At 37.2% G+C, this 20,738-nt stretch overlaps 3 protein-coding genes across 4 annotated transcripts; 2 read left to right on the plus strand and 1 right to left on the minus strand.

Moving 5' to 3' along the window:
* The first annotated feature begins 1,306 nt into the window (after positions 1–1,306).
* LOC127083302 (putative 4-hydroxy-4-methyl-2-oxoglutarate aldolase 3) lies at positions 1,307–2,262 on the plus strand. Of its 2 annotated transcripts, none has more exons than XM_051023615.1 (2): positions 1,307–1,504; positions 1,557–2,262. In XM_051023615.1, exon 2 carries the CDS (start codon positions 1,602–1,604, stop codon positions 2,100–2,102), a length of 501 nt encoding a protein of 166 aa, XP_050879572.1. In that variant the 5' UTR covers positions 1,307–1,504; positions 1,557–1,601; the 3' UTR covers positions 2,103–2,262. The 2 variants fall into 2 exon arrangements, with proteins under 2 accessions (XP_050879572.1, XP_050879567.1); XM_051023610.1 differs by having other exon boundaries at positions 1,309–1,504; positions 1,590–2,262.
* An 814-nt stretch (positions 2,263–3,076) lies between these two features.
* Positions 3,077–4,789, minus strand: LOC127083293 (GLABROUS1 enhancer-binding protein-like). The gene has a single exon (XM_051023599.1). It carries the CDS (start codon positions 4,657–4,659, stop codon positions 3,424–3,426), a length of 1,236 nt encoding a protein of 411 aa, XP_050879556.1. The 5' UTR covers positions 4,660–4,789; the 3' UTR covers positions 3,077–3,423.
* An 8,046-nt stretch (positions 4,790–12,835) lies between these two features.
* LOC127115263 (pentatricopeptide repeat-containing protein At2g33680) lies at positions 12,836–13,890 on the plus strand. The gene is made up of 2 exons (XM_051046848.1): positions 12,836–13,363; positions 13,408–13,890. Exons 1-2 carry the CDS (start codon positions 12,836–12,838, stop codon positions 13,888–13,890), a joined length of 1,011 nt encoding a protein of 336 aa, XP_050902805.1.
* The last annotated feature ends 6,848 nt before the right edge of the window (positions 13,891–20,738 follow it).

Genomic DNA, 20,738 nt, shown 5'->3' on the forward strand with positions numbered 1-20,738 from the left:
GACAATCCCTTTCTCTTGCTCACAACCTGAAAACTCAACAAGATCCCCAAAAACGGTTAGTTTCAAGTACTTGAATCCTTCAATCAATCTCAGAACTCTCGCTATCAAGATCTGAACTCAATTGAAGTTGAAGATGTGAGAAATTCGTAGCAAAACTTTGAACACTCAAAGTAAAGGAAATTGATTTTCTCACAAAATCACACTGAAAAATCGTAACATAATGATAAATGTTATATGTAGAAAAATGACAAAAATAATTTATATGTGCTTGACATGAAGCATACAAAATGAAAAAAAATGATTTATATGTGCTTGAGATGTACAAATTCTGATTCGAATCAAATCAGACAAAATTTGTTCTCAGGCAATTGATCAGGATCAAGTGCAAAATTTGATCAGAATCAAATTGTTGAGTTAAGCTACTTTCCAATTTGATCAGAATCAAAAATTCAGTGTAAAACTGAATTATTCGAATCAATCTTATAAAATCTCAAATTTTCAAAAGTTTATTGAGATTTTACCTTGAATCAAAGTTTGTCCAAAAATATAAAGTGATTTCATTTCATTGTCATATACTATTGATGAAAGAGCATTTAGATCAAGATCAAATCTAACCAAAGTTTTATTCATGCTTAACACGAAAAATGCAATTATGAAGGAAATTCAACAAATCAAAATAAAACAAATATAAAAACGATAAGACAAATAACAAAATAACCGGATAATAGAAATATGCAACTGCACTCTTCCCCGAGCATGTCATGTTTTTTTGTCCGTAAAAACTTTGAAGAAAACCAAATAACAAACTTTAATAACTATATACATATATATTGTTTGGGATAGAGTATGTTGGACCCATATACTGGAACTTTAAATATAGCCACTGGGCCAAACAATATTAATTAAATCAATCCAGTTTTTATAATTACATACAATTCATTTAAATTAAGTTATAATTCAGTATGTAATTAATTTATTTTATTATAGTTTTTGGTATATTTATTTTAAAAATATTTATTTATAATATTGTTAGGTATTTTACATCACACTGTTAAAAATTAAATAAGGTGTCTCATAAATATATCATCAAATTTTAAAATATTTTAATACATTTAACAATATTTACTTTTATATTTTATTTTATTTTATCATTCAATATACTCATATTATACTATTTAATTTATTATAAATCAATACTATTTATTTTATTACAAATCAAATAAAGTAACTCAAATTTGTTAGTTTTATATTTCTCTCTTTTAACCATCATTATATTATTTATATTTAATATTCATAATATCATTACCGATTAGATATCGTGAAACGGATATCAAGGGTGATAAGATCATCCTATATTTGAGTTTGTAGTTTGAGAACCACACGTGTTTTGGTTGAGTTTCGTCCACTTTGTGACAAAGTTAAAATTATCATCAGAAAGTTTTTTCCAGCATTCATTCCACTTCCTTCACGTTATAAGCTGTGTTGATCTCTTCTCTACCTTTTGGTAAGCATAATAAGCTGCTCCTTTTTCAGTTTAATTTGCATAATAATTTAAGCTACGTTGTTGTTTCTTTTTATTGTGGTTGCAGAAGTATTGTAACATGTCTTCTCTAGCAACTGCAGAGATATGTGACACAAACATATCACCTCTATCAAGTGGTGATTTAAGGATACTTCATCCAGGGTTCCAGAAGTATGGTCAGTCTCAAGCATTCTCAGGTCCAATAGCTACTGTAAAAGTGTTTGAAGACAATGTTTTGGTTAGAGAACTTCTTGAAACAAAAGGAGAAGGAAGAGTTTTGGTTATTGATGGAGGAGGAAGCATGAGGTGTGCTTTGGTTGGAGGGAATTTGACGCAGTTGGCACAAAGCATGGGTTGGTCTGGAATTGTAGTGAATGGTTGTGTTAGAGATGTGGACGAGATTAATTTGTGTCAAGTTGGTGTTAGAGCTTTGGGTTCTCATCCACTTAGATCTAATAAAAGAGGTTTGGGTGAAAAACATGTTGATGTTTATGTTGGAGGAAGTTTTATTCGTGATGGAGAATGGATTTATGCAGATAATGATGGTGTCATTGTGTCTAAATTTGAGTTGTCAATCTGATAATGATAGTGTTTTTTTTCGATTGGAGTACAGCTTTTGGCCATTGTTGAAGTGTTTACGTTTAAATATTTAGTATCGATAATGTTGTTGCTTCATCAAATTGAATATAATGGCTTTCTTGGTGAATTGTTTGGTGGAAATCAAATATCCATCACCGGAATGTTATGTTGAATTTGTAATAGTAGAACCATGTAAAACATTTTTAGAAAGGGTGAAGATATGGAGAAAGTAATAGTAAAACGTTTTCATAATCAATTCACAGCTAAAGGAGCTGGCCATATTTCTCTAAAGCTACGCTCTAAGACAATGGGACTCGATGCCCCCGTCCTTTTTCTCCTTGTGGTAGAAGGATTCAACATTCTCATGAAAGGATCGGTTGAGTTGAGTAAATTCTCAAGGAAGATACACTAATAATAGGCGAAAATGGGGAAATGTCGATCATAAAAGCTAATTTGTTGTTAATCTAGATAATGTTGGGATTAAAATAGTCAACTGTTAGAAGAGTTGCATCATTGGTATTAACATCTGCCACCAATGGGAACAAATTGAGTATCCATTCCCAATTAAAATGCCAGGACCATGTATTTGTCCTTACTGTTGATGATTAAACCAACTATAAATCTATATATGAACTCAACATATAAAACAAAGTTCTCATATATCACATTCTCAGAACATGATTGGAACTATACAACGAGCCCTTCTTCAAACTAGTAGATTCATTGATTCATTATGATAACCATAATAGTTCAAAGAACACAAGCATGAAAAGTTCAGCAACCAAGTGCATATTTTGAAATTCATTTCAGAGATCTCCCAATCTGTTTGAGAGAGTGACTAAGCTCTCTCAAACCACATATTCAAGCATGCTGGTATAACACTACAACCATAAAAACTAAATGATGAGTCCTTGTGTATGTTCAGCAAATGACAATATTCAGAATTTCTAAACCATACTAATTTCATATAAACAATAATCAAACAACCATCATAATTTCACATATCAAACGCCCATAATACATTCATCAATAATCCACAGTTGTTAATGACCATAAGATATCCGCAAAATCAATCACTGCAAACGTAAATAGAGAACATATCCAAAACATGTACCAGATTAGACACAAAATTATCCCTAAGTAAGATATCCGCAAAATCAATCACTGCAAACGTAAATAGAGAACATATCCAAAACATGTACCAGATTAGACACAAAATTATCCCTAAGTAAGATAACCCAATTGATTGATTTAACTGCAACATATCCAAAACATGTACCAGATTAGCCACCAAATCATCCCTAAGTAAGATAACCCTAACCCTAATTGATTGATTTCTTGTATGCCTCCAATGCCATCCTAGTCTGATCCTTAATCAGCTGCCCGCGAGCCACAAACACTTCCATCTCCGCAATTTGAACCTTCCTCCATCTGGCATCAAACTCATCTACCTTAGATTCCCCCATCAATTCCATTCCCCTTCTCATGGCATCCTTGTTCAACAAGGACAACCCCGCAGCATCACCAAAACTACTCATTTCACTAAAAGCCAAGCTTTTATCAACATCACTCTCATATTTTCCAGTACCCTTCTTGGTAACTACTTCTTTCTTAGTAGAACCATTGTTTCTTATAGGAGCTTCTTTCTTAGTACTCTTCGGAGTTTTCTCATTCACTTTCCCATTTTCTTCAGCTTCATTGGCTCCATTATTGCCCCAAACCTTTTTGGAAAGTTCAAAAGCTTTCTTGTCATGCTCTCTAGTGAAACTACCACTGGAGCTGAACTTCATCTTCAAACCACGGACCTTCCGCTTCAGCTGCTCGCTGTTGGCATCTGCATGAATGGATTTCTTCACAAAACTGTGAAATGCTGATGGATCCTTCATCGGATCCTTTCCAGTTTTGGAAATGAACTCAGCGAGGCCTTTGAGAATGGCGATCTCGTCTTCTTCTGTAAAGATTCTCTGATGGATCTTCTTCGAGTCTTCACCGGACATTTTCACGTCACCATCTACATCCTCGTCGTTCTCGTCGTTGGAACCACCGCCGGCGGCGGTTGTTTTCTTCTTAGCACGTGTAGAACCGTTTTCGTTTGCACGCTTTGTTCCAGATCTGGCCGGTACGGGAGTGGATTGGGCTTGTGATTGAGTCTTCATGGGCTTTGATGCGAGAGGCTTGACTTTGGCGTTGGGAGATGGAGTAGGTTCCGGTTCAGAATCAGAATCGGATCCAGATTCTGATCCGGAACCAGACTCGGATTCAGATTCGGAAGCAGATTCGGGTTTAGGGTTTGAGATTGGGGTAGAAGGTGGAGGGTTTTTGGAAGCAAGTTGTGAAGGAGGTGTAGGTTGAACTTCTTCTTCTTCGGATGAAGAACCTTCATCTTCATCCTCATCCTCATCGTTTTCTTCTTCTCCTTCTTCGGATGAATCTTCCTCTTCTTCATCGACTACTTCATCTTCTTGATTTTTAGGCGGTGGTAGGTCATCGTCAGAGGAGGAGGAGGCGGTGGGAGGATCGTCAAGCGGAGCGGGACGGAGTCTCTTTGGTGGTGCCATGAGATTTGGGCTTAGGGTTTAGGGTTTGAGAGTGACGGTGGCTGAATGAACCGATGAAGTAACGGTTCTCAATATTTAAGAAAGTCGCATAGGGAATATCGTCGATTATTCTTCTTTCTCAAAAAATAAAAAATAAAAAACTTGCACTTTTACATTGGCCGATATAATATATCTTAATAAAAATAAATACAAATAATATTTTTATTTAAATTATAAATTTAGTTTAATGGGCATTCGATTTAAAAAATGTTTACACGATTATTAGAAAATCACCAATTTATTAAAGTATCAAAATCATTTTAAAATATTAATATAATTTAGTAGCATACACCTTAAGTTATATAATAACTTTGTGCATTTTCTATTTATAGTGTAAGATGTTGAATTGAAAATATTTATTTATAACTTTTTTATTTTATATCTTTTGGATATAGTTTTAACCAATTAAATTATTATATGATGTTACTATATGTGTAAAATAATTTTATATTGCTGATGTTAAAAATTTATCTTATATTCTAGACGTTAATTACATTATTAATTAAGTAATAGATTTAATTATTTTTTGTTTTAATGTATTTTTATCCTCTTATTTAAACGTTTTTAATATTTTGATCATTTATTTTAATTTTTAATTTTTTAGTACTTCAATATAGTACGTCTGTCTGCTTTTTTAATACGCATCAATGAAAATATAAGTAATATTTTTATTTAAATATAATTTTTTTTAAATATAGCACGTAAAAGTTAATAGTAAGAAGTTAATAGTAGCTTCAGTGGAAGTTATTAAGTAAATTACACAATAAAGTATGTAAAAACGGTAAAAAATAAACATGTTACACCAAAATAAGGTATTCCCTTTATATATTGTTATAGATGTTATGTGACGAGATTTAAATCATACAATCGATATACAAACAATGACGTACATAAATCCAAATGGTCTGTCATATATAAATAAAAGACTAATAAATGTCAAAAAAGTTGAGAACAATGATAAAGTAGCATGGCGGCAAAATAAAATACAATTAATAGTACTACTACTATATACTAATGCACTACTATGTATGTCGCACTACAACTCTTCCACCCCCTTTAACTCCTCGGGCTCCTCGGCCACCAATCCTGCCGCCATCTGGTGTTATCTCCGATACATCAATGTCATTCGTGCCTCAATAATTACGGCATCTAGGATCTGCCTCACATTATACCCATCAGGAAAGATACCTTAATTAATGCTTGTCTGCGCAATCTCCACAATGAGACGACATTTAGGCAAGACAGTTACATCATTTAATTGTGTCTACTCATCCTCTAGTATCTCTTGATGAGATGGTCTCGGTGGGTCTCCTGGAGCAGTGTGCACCATATACGAATGTGACACCCTGAAGAACCACCTAATGTACTCGTCCACGTAGCTCTAGTCGTTCGGGGCTATGGTACTTTGTGCCTCCTCCGATACTAGATGACTCTCATTATCATCAAACATGACATTCATCTGTCTATGTGTCAAAGCAGGAAGAACATATACAACAGAATGTCTGGGAATGGTGCGAGTGTAGTCGAACTATCGCATGACGCGCTCAGGAAGATGAGGAGCGGTGAGACGTGATATACAAGCTAACCATCTAGAGTATAACATTATCTCGTTAAATGGTTGTGTCTCACATTGATCGACATAGTTGTTGAAGTGCATGTCCTCGGCAACCAAACGGGCAAGATACACTTTTGACGGCTCAGTCGACTAGTTTCATTTGAGTAGGGCAAATTCACTAGCATGCGGCATATCCTTATAGTAAGTCGGTAGACTCGCCAAGACGGAGATGCACAGAAAGTGTCGGAGGATCCAAGTCTGAAAAGTTTGGAGCCCACGAATCATAAGTAATGGTGTTATAAAGATGAAATGAAAATGACACAAAAAGATTAAAAGACCAATAAATATTACTATCAATAGTATGATGTTGTAAGTGACATGTTTCTTCTTCCACCTATAACCTTATGATAACTTCAAGTACAAGTAGACTAAACAAGCGGGGGCCCAGTTGTACTCATGGATCCGCTCGAAATCCTGGAAGTACCGTAGGCAGGCGACATCTGTATAAGTGGCACTCTTGTCCATAAAATTTGCAATGTCTACCAAATATAACAAATATGCTCTCATATCATGCGCTTTGTCGAGCCCCACCTACTCGTCATCACCTGTAGTCTGATGTGCTCTCTGGAGCTCATTTGTATATACCTTTTTCAGGTATTCAAATCTAGCATGAGCTTCCCTGGTCCTATCCAACTCATATTTCGCCTCCTACAGGCCAGTCCATAAATAGTCTGTCATCATCTCAATTGCCTCGTCTTTGGTAATCCTCTCATGATCTAGGAGCATCCCCCTGATCGGGAGATGTAGCAAGCATGACACCTCGTCGAGTGTGATAAACATCTCACCAAGCGGGACGTGAAATTATGAGGTCTTTGAGTTTTATCTCTCCACAAATGCATTAAGCATCTCGTGGTTGACTGTAATATAACTGGTCATGTATAAGTCCTTCATGCCAGATAAGGACAAAGTAGCTTGAAACCAATCCTCATTCGGATGAGGCAAGTCAGTAATCTTCTACACGTGGTTAGTAAAGTTCAATGGATCATGGTCCTGAAAAAAATAAAAATTAATGTCATAAACTTATCAATTAAAATAAACGTAAATTAAAAAGAATGAAGCTAACTAATGTTACATATATGTCCTAGATATGTTTAGCAGTATAGTCTGGGTACAGAGGCAATAGTCACAAATCTACATGGCCTCCTCCAAATGCTTCTGGCCCAGCATCCGCAGCAGCCTCACCCTTCAGAGGTGGCACTGGCTAAACAGTAAGCGGTTGTAATGGTTCCCCCGGTACCACTAGTGACTCGGGGACCTCAGGTGCTTGAATAGGTGAAATTTGGCGCCCGTGGAAGGATGGAGGGAGTGATGTGTCGGTAGGTGAAACTCGTCTCCTACGGGAAGAAGAATATGGAGAAGCATGAGGAGATGCATGAGCCCCATAAGTAGATGGCTCTGCATGGCATAGGGTAACAGGAGCCTCCGAAACCTACTGACTCTTCTCCTGCCGCACTGATGTGTGATGTGTAACCCTCCCATACCTCATTATATCGTGTATATTTGTCCTTATGCCTATAATTTAAAGCAAAGCAGACAATTAGTGCATCTCTTCCTGATTAGAATAAAACAAAACAAAAACACAAAAAATTATAGAGATGCGTCTTTGAATGCTTTGAAACTAAAACGTTCAAAAGTCCCGGAGATGCATCTCCTGAATTTTCTTCAACTCAGCAGTTGCTCCAATGGCGGCAATGCAGACATGGAAACCAAAAAAGATTAAGTTTATCGTCATTTTCAGTCAACTATTTGTTTACTGTGAAATTTGGTAAACGAAACAAGTTTGATTTCACTTAAGGGATTAAAGTCGAAAAGATCTCAGGACATATTATGCGAAAATCAAAGTTTTTAAACATATGTTGACACTGAAGTCAAAATATAAAATAAATAAAAGATAATTGAAATAAAATTCTATGCAGTAGATGACTGAAAATAAAGGCTTTGATTTATAACAAAATTGAATGCATATACATACATTCTTGACTCTTTTCTCACAAGCACCATGATACTTTGAGTTTTATGGAATTTGTGTACAATTACAGACCCCTAAAACATAAGTGAATGCTTACTTATATACTAGTCCTAAGTTAACCATCTACAACAGTCGACTAAGCAAAATATGTCATGTCTTTGTCTCCATGCAGACTCTAACTCTGACAGGTTTCCATGTGTCTTCAGATAACTGTTTAATCTTATCCACTTACACCTCATTCGACTGTGTGGAGAAAATAAAAGTTTAGAAAACTTTGAATTTCACTAAGTCTTAAAACCAACCAAACCTTTGGTCTCTGCCTGATTAGAATTTTAACCAAAGTTCTCATCATCTTTCGACCAAACGAATTTGTCAAAATGTCTACAGGATTATCTGACCATTTCAATTATGGCAATAAACATATCATTAAATCATAAAACTTATAACATCTTTATCATTAATGCTTGTGTCAAAAACTTGAGGTAACAAATTGCCCCCCAAAATGCCATGTTTCGACTTTCCTTTTAATCAAAAGAAGATAAGTGGCATTTTTTATTTTATTTTCGACATTGTTCAATCCTTCTTGTTGACGTGAATGTCATCATTACATCTTTAATGCACGTTGCCATTTTTAAAATATTTCCTCAGAATTTCATCATTACTCATATTTTCTATGAGATCATGGGTTGCACGATTTCACCAACTTCTCCACTTCTGTCAACTTTCCCACTTCCTGAAAAATGAAGTGTTTCACTCTTAACACGTGTTTTCCAAGTGTCTGTCATTGACAAGAAATCAATTGTATAAATACTTCCTTCATATTCTCTTCTCCTTTTCTTCGCTCTCACTTTAGCATTTTACATACAGAAAGGAAAAAAAAGTTTCGTAGCAAGCTTTTCAAACTCAATAGTGGCAGCAACTACTTCATCTTCCAAACTAGACACCGGCAAAAATCCTTTAGCCTTCATGATTTCAACATCAGAAGGTAATGATGGAAGAGATTTAGTACCCGAACCACCAATGGCCAAATAAAAAATCACCATCTAGCAAAAACAGGTGTTCATCCCTTTCACCCTTTTTAATAAACTTTTAGCGCTCTTAGGATAATTTCTGATGGCTAAGTCATAACCTAGGAAGGTAAAAAACTTCTTTCCATGTTATCTTGTTACGATGCCTTTTGCGTTCGAAGAACGCTTCCTCAACTTATCTTTCATGGAAAACACCCACGTGTGTCTTCCAATTTTCTCCCTCTGCTCAAAACAAAAAGTACATTGCTTGTCTCGATAGAGTCCAAGGAAAAGGGCAAAAACAATGGGAAGACCTAGGTATTTTCAATGCCATCCAATCATCTAGAACTGACCCTAGGTATAACCTAGCCATGTTACTCACGTCGATATTCTTTTGGGAGGGTTCGACCAATACATTCCAATTTCCCTATGGAATGCTCACACCGGAGTTATTAGATGTAGCAGTCATCACGGGACTTAACCATATAGGATAAACTTTTACTCCCACACTAGAAATTGTTAATGAGTTCGTCTTCGAACGTCCCAACTTTAAACACTACATCACCAACCAGCACCAAAAAAAGACTGAAGAGGTCTCCGACCAAGAACATATAGTTTTTATGACTCTTTGGCTATCTTATTTTTCTTTTGTTCCAGGTCCTTAAAAATAGCTAAAAAATATGTCTCTTTAGCAATCCAATTTCACGAAGGTCAAAAAATCTCGCTTAATAAGTTACTCTTAGCCAACTTATATCAATCTATAGGTAGCGCTTCCTACAAACTCAAACATCTCTCTGAAACCAATAAAAAATATCTTCTTTCTGGTCCTTTTTGGCTTTTACAACTTTGGTTGAATTCCACGTTTGAACCAAAGCTACACATAACCACTTCAAAAGCTTTAATGGAAGAGAGTGATTGTATGAGCATCGAAGGCACTAGACTTGCCTTAACCATTCCATATGATACTCCCTCATAAATAACTTTCATGAAGTATATTTACCTATTCCTTGAACCGACAACCTTCGTTTTGACCATGGCCCTCTCTGCGGATAGATGCGTAGCCCTGACCTGGTTTTGAAACAGGTTTCCTAGCGTGACTCCCTCCGTTGCTGCAATGTCAAACTCCATTTGGGAAGCCTTCTTAACTCGGCACTCTTATCCACTTGTATTAGAGAGGAACTACTAGCATCGACTTTATTGGCTACCAACCCAATTTAGTGGCTAGGCAACTTGGCTGCAGCCAAATGCTACCAAAGTCCATATATACTTGGGAGAATGACATTTGTTGGTCAGAAAGGAAGTTTTCCACTTAATAATATAGAGATTTCATGGCGTTCGCTCGATAACAAGTCTTGGAACTTCCTATATTTCAATATCAACCCTCATTCTTCTCCATAGTGGAGTTTGATGGTTGGTGGTCGAAATACTTTAAAAACAACTTCTCCGAAGAAAACTTTTGAAGAAGGCAATCGACCGCCTTTTCCAACTTGTAAGAAAATCTCAAGAAGAAAGCAAGTACATGTTAATCCATTATTATTCTATTTCTCCCTTCTTCGTTCCTTCGACTCCATGTATATTTTTGTTATACGTGAAACGGAAACAAAAGACAAGACAAATATCGAAGGTCCATCCAATGCACCTGAGGCTAAGAAAGAAGAAGAACCTCAAAAGAAAAAGTTAACCCTTTTCACCATTTGTATAATAGCTAATTTCAAAGTGACTCTAATATGCCACATTTTCTTTAGAATAAAAAATGTGATCCAGATTCTTAAATAAACACCAAACTTAAGAAAAAGAAGAAATCCAAAAAAGTCACCTCAACACATGTATGCATCTTTTTTCCTTATTTTATGGCTTCGATATTTCAATAACACCAACCAATCAACTTTTTAGACTGCACCAAAACCAACAGAAACCTTGGTTGAGGTCAAAAGCTCAGAAGATAATGAAAAACTCTGATCTTCTTGATACATAAGCCCAAGGCTTCTCTCAAACCAGGCGTCAGCAGGACAAAAGGCACCACTTAAAAAACAAATCCTCCAAAGGAAACAACAACCTCGATTGCTGGTCCTTCTAATAAAGGAGAAAATTTGTCTTCTCTTGATGCCAAAGTACATGAAAAACAACCCAAAGATCGTCCAATCAAAGAACAAGAAAATAATGAACCCAAGGTATTGCTTTACACCCTAATTTTAGGAAAGTTTAATTTCTCGAGTCTACCCAACTCTGACTAATCATTCATCTACCTTTTAGGGACCACCACAGTTGGACGAGATTATGGTGGATGAATTGACAGGTATCCCCGTTTGATTCCCATTAAAAAATTTCTCACATTCATTGGTTAGATTTTATTAATTCTAGTATTTCGTTCGTTCATCAAGAGAACAAACCAATTGGTGAGGATACAAGTGTTTTTATAAATCTGGATCCTACAACAGAAGTTGGCGTCAACCCACCATCTCCCCAATGAACTGAAGAATTTTACGACACCATGGCTTCTATCCATGAAATCTTGTCTCCAGATGATCTAAAAACTAAGAATTTTGAGGAAAAATATGACGAGCAAGCTTCTCCAGGTGTTGAGAGTGCTCTGATAGAAGAAGAAGAAGAAGAAGGTTGACCCACCAATGTCGGAAAGAATCAGACTCATCCTACTATTCATGATTCATCATCCAACACTTTTCTAAGCCAAAAATAAATTTTTGCCATTAAAAGAAAGAATCCGACAAAGGCCTTGAGGAGACTTCAAAAACTACACAAGCTCTCAACCGACACTAGATATTCTAGCTCTTCTGATGCTTTGTTGGGTGATAGAAGTGAAGGCTCGATGAATCTATTGATGCAACAATTGAAAGCCAACATTTTTAAATTTGAACTTCTCAATGTCATCGAAAGAGACGCTCAACATGGAGTTGACATTCAAAAGTTATTGCTAGAACTTAACAAACAAAGGATCCCATATTCTATGATTTAATTTTTGTTTAAGTTCGAAGCTTACTTCGATTAGGTCTGCTAAGATATCAACCTCAAGAACACCTATAGTAACCGACTTCAGTAAATAAGAGATGTTATGGTTTTAGCGTGGGACTTAAGTGGTGCTTCTGAAAAAGGAGGTCGATAGGCTTGATGTCATACCCCGATTTTGGCCCTGAATTTTTTTCATTTTTTTCATTTTTATTTGGCGCTTGGCCTAAAGTTCATTTGCATACATTCATGACCAAAGGCAACCGACCATTCCCATTTGCTCAAAAATGGCTTCTTTTCATCCCCACTTGCCATCACCAGCCTCATCAACATATACTCCGAGTGCACCCTCATCGGTTATGCTCTTAAAGTCTTCAACTACCCTACCCATCATGACAAAAATGTTTTTGCTTACAATTCAATCATTGCTGGATTCGTTTCAAATCGACTTCCACAATACGGGGTTGGTCTTTATAAGCAAATGCGCCATCTGGGTATTGTTTGTTCCTGATAAATTCATGTTCCCGTGTGTGATCCGAGCTTGTGGTAGTTCTGCAGAGGTTTTGGAGGTTAAGAAGATTCATGGATTGTTGTTTAAACTCGGGTTGGAGTTGGATTGTTTTTGTTGGAAGTGCTTTGGTTAATACTTACTTGAAATTTGGATTGGTGGTGGATGCACATGAGGTGTTTGAGGAATTGCCTGTTAGAGATGTTGTGCTTTGGAATTCAATGGTTAATGGGTATGCGCATATTGGATGCTTTGAAGAGGCCTTGTGGATGTTTAGGAGGACGGAGGAGAATGGGATGATTCCTTGTAAATATGCAGTTACTGGTGTTTTGTCTATATATTATGTGATAGGAGATTTTGACAATGGACAAGTTGTTCATGGGTTTGTTACAAAAATTGGTTATGGCTCTAGTGTTGTTGTTTCGAATGCACTGATTGATATGCATGCAAAATGCGGAAATATGAGAGATGCTCGGATGGTTTTTGATATTATGATAGAGAAAGATGTGGCCTCATGGAACATCATGATCACGGGTTATGGAATGCATGGTTATGGTGATGAGGCATTAGACATATTTTCTCGTATGTGTCAAGCTCAATTGGTACCAAACGAAATCAGTTTTGTTGGATTGCTATCTGCATGCAGCCATGCTGGCATGGTGAAGGAATGGCATATAGAGATGTTGTTACTTGGAACTCAACAATTACAGCTACAAAAATTAAGGATTATAATAGGCATCTAATACAAACAACCATAAATTACAAATTTGAGGCACTAAAGCTAATCACCGGCATTTTAAAACTTTCCGCTGGCATATCAACAGAGCATATGATACCGTCAAAAGTGACGGAATACGGTTCAAATGGAAGAACCGTTCCTTCCTTCTTTCCATGGTTGGACTATGCAACAAAATATCCTCTTTCTGAACTCTTTAAAGCAAGACCACCTTTATGGAACACGGCGTTGCAAAGCGAGTCTTTTGATGATGACGAGCTTGAACACTTTGAAGATGTTATAAAAGAGACTGATAAAGAACTTGTAACCGTATCAGATAAAAGTGAAGAACCTGTAACCGTATCAGATAAAAGCGATGAACCTGTAATTGCATCTGATAAAAAAGGGGGATGAAACTGTACCTACTGTTATTAACTCGTCATCAGTCGTAGCTACTGTTGGAGACATCGCATGGAAAGATGCCAAATACGGTCAAATATGGGAGTATCTCCGGGATGAATTTGAGTTAACTCTGAGATTTGCGAGCCTTGATTTCAAGTTGAAATTTGTGGAGCACAACATCCGATTTCTACAAGAAATTCTTCATAACAGGAAATCCGATTTCCTAGAGTGGCTCATTATTACATTGATTGGTGCTGAAATTCTTGTTGGTATAAGCCCTAGAGGCCAATACTTTTGGTACTTGTATCGAATTATTTATTAATAATAAAAGGCATTTTCTTTATTATGGTTGATTAATAAAGTCCCTGGAATAGATAGTCCGTTTAATGTATTAAGTGTGACTTAATCATGAGAACACATTAAACATAAGGACATTATTCTTAAAGTATCCGTAGTCGAGCTTTAGTGTGAAGTGGGATAACATTAAAGCATTAAGACTATTTGTAACACCTCAAAATTTGCCCTCCTCTCTTGGGACTAGCTTAGCGTATTGCATCTCATTTTTAGGACATTAGGCATTACATCTTTGCATATCATGTGAAATAAGTAAGTCATCCTCCTAGGTCTTTCTCAGAAGATAGAGAGGTTAAAAGATTCAAGCCTGAGGGTCTCATAAATTGATCACTAATCATCTTAGGTTTGTGCTTCATTTAGGGTTTATTGGTTCCTCAAGGAGGATGAATGTTATCTTATTTTCCAGAGTATATCACCATCATCATGGTTTTATCATCACCAAGAGGTTCATTGTGCCTGATCATGTTCCTGGGGATTAGGGTTTTGACCTCTGGTCAACCCTAATCAGTTGCATTCTACCAGTCAGGGTTTTTCAAGGAGATGAGGTCTTTATTGAGATGGAGATCATCATATGATTTTATTGAGCTTGTATAAGCTAGGGTTTCATGGTGGAGCCATTTCATCAAGTGGTTGAGGCTCAAAATCATCTGTGCATGATCAAGTCAACTGTATGTCAACTGCCAAGTCAACTGTGGATTTGGAGGTGGGAAGTGGTCAGAGATACCTCATTCATGTTCAAACAAGTCTCATTTGACATTTCAAACATCAACATTGAAGAATTTGAAGTCAGATCAAGACTTTTCAAAAATAGCAAGTGACCTGTAATTTGAACTTTCCAAAAATGGAAAGATTTTTGACCAACTTCAACTCAAGATTACATCATCAAGAAAGCTTCAAATGAAATTTTGTCCAACATGAAAGTTGTAGATCTTTCTCTCCCATTTCCAAAAAGTCCAAGATCATGAATTTCTCATGTGTGGTTGAGGAGATATGGTCCAATCATGGAAAAGTGTGGTTTAAACTTCAAATGGACATAACTTTCAAACCAAAACTCCAATTTGGGTGGTTATTTTTGCACTTTGATCCTTGTAACATGTATTTTCCAAGCATACTATCACTTGGCATGAAATCTCATTGCATGATCATTGGTGCATTCATGAAGATTTTTGGGAGAAATTTCATAAACTCATCTTGGTTGAACATATGCATACCAAATCAATTCCAATATATGCATGAACTCATTTTTTGGCATTTTGGATCAATAACATGCATTGTTCACGTGCATGAAGGTGCATGAAGTAGAAAATGCATTTTTGCACTTACACCTTAAAAGTGATTAACCTCATTTGCATTTGCCATAAACATTTCTTAAACATGATTAACATGGAGTATATATGCTTAATCATAACTGTTTTGATCAGAATTAACATTTCAGATCTAGATTCAACCAAATTCTCAAAATTTTCTCTCACTTTTTTTTCCAAAATTCTTCAAACCTAAACACATTTCATGGACCCATTCATCATCATGAAGGATAATTGAGCACTTTTGGACGTGTGAGCAAGAGAAATCGTGGTTGTATTGTTCATGTTCATAGCTTGGAGCATCCATGGCAGTTGAAGCTGGAGCTGGATTCGTGCATCCTTGAGCCTCATATTCATTATCATTCATCTCAAGAAGCATACTGGAAGAGATTTGAGGCGTAGCAAGGCTTGGAAGCAAGGGAATCCAATTTTGTTCATCAAGAGCTTGGTTTTTCGACCTCCTTAATTCACAAATTCATTATGCCTGTTGTATAGATCGTTGAATGGTGGTAAATCTGAGCTTTGAATGGAGTAATTTGGTGCTGATTTTAGCAAGTTACATGTGATTAAAGTTTTGATGTTGATATTTGATTCCTTCGATCCAAGCATGTTATGGCGTTTTAGTGCAAATTAATCTTGAATCCTTGTTGTATGATGCATGGCGAGTGGATTGATATAAGTTTTACTGATTTCTGGAACATTTTGTTGGATCTGGAAATTTCCAGATGAAGATCTTCATGATCTTCATCGTGTTCATGCATTTCCAGGTTTCCTGCGAATTTAGTTAGGAAACGCATGTGGTTACCTACGGATTCATCCACGAGTTCATGTGGATTACCTGCGGATTTTTGAATGCCATGCAGCGCGCGTTTTAGGGTTTATGACCAATACACAGTCGTTTTGGCTAGCGCGTGTTTTTCAAATGTTAACCTAGTTTGAGTCCTCCTGAGTGCAAAATATTCAAATGCCTTGCTATTTTCTCGTTTTCCCTCCACACTTTTCCATGCTATGCTTCACATTTCATTTTAATTTTTTTTCATCTTTAAAAAATCATAACAATTTGAAAACTAATCCAAATTCATCCCAATTTTTTGCATTGTAATCCTTGTTCTGTCTATTATTTTGTGATCATTAATTTCAAAATTGTGCTTGGCTGGATATTATTTGGTGCTAGAATGTTTGAGTACATGTCCATATTTGACCTTGCCTTGGTTATCATGTTGTGAAATGCTGGTCTTTGATCCAATGAATGTGAAATTTTGCATGCTATGACTAGACATATTGCTTGACATTTTGGTGTTGATTTGGTATTTTTATCACTTGTCATTTCTATTATATGAATGTGCTAAGTTGGTGTGACAATTTGTGTCACACCTTGTGATGTTCAACTTGAATGATGTGTTTACCATGCCAAATGATCTCCAATTGCCCTGATTTTTTGTGTGATGCATGTTATAGATGTTGTGACTGCTCATGAATTTTGTTGGAATTATTTGGATCATTTCTGATTTAATTGAGATTTTTCATTCTGGTTGGTCACATTTGAGCTTTAAAATTGCCTTGAACTTCAATTGATCATGAAATGCTTTTGGTTAATGATATTGATATGAGACCTTTTGGAATGTTTCAAGATGTGATTGAAGTTGATTTATGTTAAATTTCAAGTTCTATTTTGAATGTTTGACCTACTTTTGACCCTAGGCTTTGACCTAGTGGTTTGGACTCACTGTTTAGATTGTGGATTTCAGGTTAAGAGGCACAATACCATGATTGGAGTGGCTCATTCATTTGAGTTGATTACTTGATTGATGTTGGCTAATATTGAGTTGTTTTGTAGGCTTTGATAACAAGTTGCCTAATGGCTTGTGCTTTGCTCATTGTTGCCTAATGCTTTGTCTGTCTGTGTACTATTGCCTGATGACTGTTGTCTGTTTGATTGTCTGAACTGTGAACTGATTGGTTTAGATTTTTCAACAGGTACCTAAGTTGCTTTGAGTTCTTTTGAACTTGCTTTTGCTTGGCTTGTGGTTTGCTTACCACCTAGGTATAACTCTCTGACTTCATGTAGTCTGGAAGACCTGTCCTGTTATGTGGGCAGGCACCTGTCTGAAGCCCTCCTTAAGAGGCAATGCTTGTGAATGTTTAAATTTGTGCCAAGCAGGTAAAGACCTCTTAGGAGGCAATTGGCAGATAAAAGAGATGTGTAATCCATCTCCTGCTATTCAGTTGTGTCATTCACCTTGCTCACACCATTGTGTTGATGCATTGTGGATAATAACCCAAGATCATGTTGTGTCAGTCATGTGGAGAAGAGTTCCTACATTCTGAACTCCCACACTTTCATTTGTCTGAAGCTCTCCCAGGCCAGGGATAAGAGCTGTGAGGTCTTACCCTCACTTCTCATTTCATCTGCTTCACCCTAACTCTCAATGTTAGGGTTAAGAGCTAACCACACCCAATTCCAGTTGGCTTGTGTTTCACAGCCTAACCTTGTATGAGCCCATCTGTTTGCATATAGTGTGTGTGCTTGCTTTGTGTGCTTGTATGTATTTGCTGGTGCTGTTTAGGATAGCTTGCTTCCTGTGCAAGTTAGATAGAAACCTTAACATAGGGATCGTATGCATGACAACTTCTAGGCTCGAGTCGTAGTCTCCCTAGTAGTTTGTGTCTCCCTTTGTTTCTGGTTAGGTTAGAAGTTCTTTCCCTGCGTAGGGGAACTACGTCGCCCTGATCCTCATACCAGATGAGGTACGTAGGTAGGAGATGAGCTGATCTCTCAGGGCGCCTTTTTTTCTTTTTTCAACCCTTTGTATGTGTTGGAGTCTGACATGTCCAGCGATTGGCAGTTGGTTTCCTGTGTCTTGTTTGCTTGTTGGAGCCTGACATAAGTCCAGCGATTGGCAGTCGGTTTCCTGTGTGTGTGTTTGTTGGTTCGGAGTCTGATGTAAGTCCAGGGATTGGCATTCGGTTTCCAGATTTGCCTGTTTGTGTGGAGTCTGACGTAAGTCCAGCGATTGGCAGTCGGTTTCCCTTGTGGTTTTGTTTGGCGTGCGTTAGCCGAACTACGGTAGCTCTGATTCTCATTCCCGATGAGATACGTAGGCATAGGATGCGATATCCTAGCGAACCCGTTCCCCCTTTTCCATCTGTGTTATATTCCAGTGTGCGTGCATTCTTTTGAGCAGTGTTTAGTAACCTTTCTTCTATCCTTTTGAGCGTGGATCCCGTCGAGTACGACGGATGCGTAGGGGTACTGATACCTTCCCTTCGCATAACCGACTCCCGATCCTTGCGTCTCTGGTCGCGAGACCATGTCTTTTCCAGGTTTACTTCGAGCGTTTCCTTTCCCTCTTTTGGGATAAATAACGCACGGTGGCGACTCTGTTTGTTTTGCTTTTCCCGCCGGTTATTTTTCGCGGATGCGACACTATTATGTTTGTAGACTGATGATCACATCTCATGGATCATGGATAAAGAGTTATCAAGTCTTAAACATAGGTATGAATATTAGGAGTAATATTTATACCGGATTGACCCGCTATGAGAATACTATATAGAAAGTTATGCAAAGTGTCATAAGTTATTCTCATGGTGATAATAGTGTATACCACTCTTCGACCTGAAACCACTATGGATCCTAGATGTAGAGTCGAGTGCTTTGTTGCTGATCCAACGTTGTCCGTAACTGGATAACCATAAAGACAGTTGATGGGTACTCCACGAAGCATACTGGGGGACATGAGTGTCCTAGATGGAATTTGCCCATCCTGCGTAACAGGATAAATGTCTATGGGCCCAATATTGAACTGGACAAGGATGACACGGTCTATACCTTGTGTTCAATATAGACATAAGGGCAAAGGGGTAATTATACACATAATTATTATCACAGGAGGTTTTTGTCAGATCACATGACATTTTCGTGACTTGGGTAGCAGTGATGTGTTGCTAGATACCGCTCACTGTTTAATATGTTAAATACGTGATTTAATATAATTGCCAACGCCGCGAAAACCTATAGGGTCACACACAAAGGACGAATTGATGAGAGATAAAATAATTAAGGAACATCGTAAGGTACGGTGTACTTAAGTAGAATACGAAATATGGTAAGGTACCAAGTACTTAAGTGATTTTGGCATATTTTGAGATATGGGCCAAAATGCACTTAAGTGGGATTTTTGGCTTGAAGCCCACACAAGTGGTTCTTTAAATAGAACCCCTTGGGTAGAAGCATCATAACTCACTGAGACAGAAAACACAACTGAAGAGTTGGAATTTCGTATCTCTCTCTCACTCAAAGCCTTCATTCATAACAGCTAGCACTGCGATTGAAGGAATCCGTTCGTGTGGACTGAGTAGAGACGTTGTCATCGTTCAACGTTCATGATCGCCCCGTGGATTTGTATCCAAGGTTTTGGTCGTTTCAAGAGATCTGCACCAAAGGTTTGAATCGCCACAAGAGGTAACGATTCTATCACTGATCATGCCCATTCGTAAGGATCACTAAATGGAGAAATTTTTAAATTCCGCTGCGCCTTGGATGGCAATTCTCCAACAATTCTGCTGTCTCTATATGACATTGTTCAGCGGTCTGCAATGAGTCTTTAGCAGCAATTGGTGCAACAAAGTAAAACCCACCTGCCAAAGAACAAATCAGCAGAGGATAAGAGATATCAAAGAACAATTATAGCAAAACACGCATCATAATAGAAAAATAGAAAGCGAGAGAAACAGAATAGTAATGATGGTGTTGATAAACAAGAAGGCAATGATGAAATTAGCTTTGATGTTTTCTGTTGGGCTTCACCGCAACTGTTGTTGATGCTCGTTTCGACTCAGATTTCTTCATCATTCAACTGCTCTCCAATAGGTGTTGGCAAGTTTCCCAAATTCCAAGTTGATTAGTCATGAAGGATGCCAAAGCTGGATTTCCACCACGCCAACACGCCAACTCAAGCCACCTCCGCCGCTATAAGGAGAGTTGGGTGATCCATTGAAATACGAGTTATTGGGGGATGTTGTACCTGTTATCAAAAGACAAGGAAATGATGAGCAGTAGGCAGAGTTTTGCCTCTTGATAATAAGACGCAAATAATTGGATGCTATGCTCAAACCAACTTGGTCATGAATCCAATGTACAAGGGCTTGAAACAACTGCAACATGAATCCATCCTCAAAACCTGCAAAACAATCAACATC

Source organism: Lathyrus oleraceus, chromosome 1, assembly GCF_024323335.1.
Source record: "Lathyrus oleraceus cultivar Zhongwan6 chromosome 1, CAAS_Psat_ZW6_1.0, whole genome shotgun sequence".
Lineage (NCBI taxonomy): Eukaryota > Viridiplantae > Streptophyta > Magnoliopsida > Fabales > Fabaceae > Lathyrus > Lathyrus oleraceus.

What these genes read in the sequence shown, in the direction of transcription:
- LOC127083302 (XM_051023615.1), top strand. Translation starts at nt 1,602, where the DNA reads ATGTCTTCTCTAGCAACTGCAGAGATATGTGACACAAACATATCACCT.
- LOC127083293 (XM_051023599.1), bottom strand. Translation starts at nt 4,659, where the DNA reads ATGGCACCACCAAAGAGACTCCGTCCCGCTCCGCTTGACGATCCTCCC.
- LOC127115263 (XM_051046848.1), top strand. Translation starts at nt 12,836, where the DNA reads ATGGATTGTTGTTTAAACTCGGGTTGGAGTTGGATTGTTTTTGTTGGA. An exon ending in GTATGTGTCAAGCTCAATTG is followed by an intron (nt 13,364 to 13,407) that starts GTACCAAACGAA and finishes ATCTGCATGCAG; the next exon opens with CCATGCTGGCATGGTGAAGG.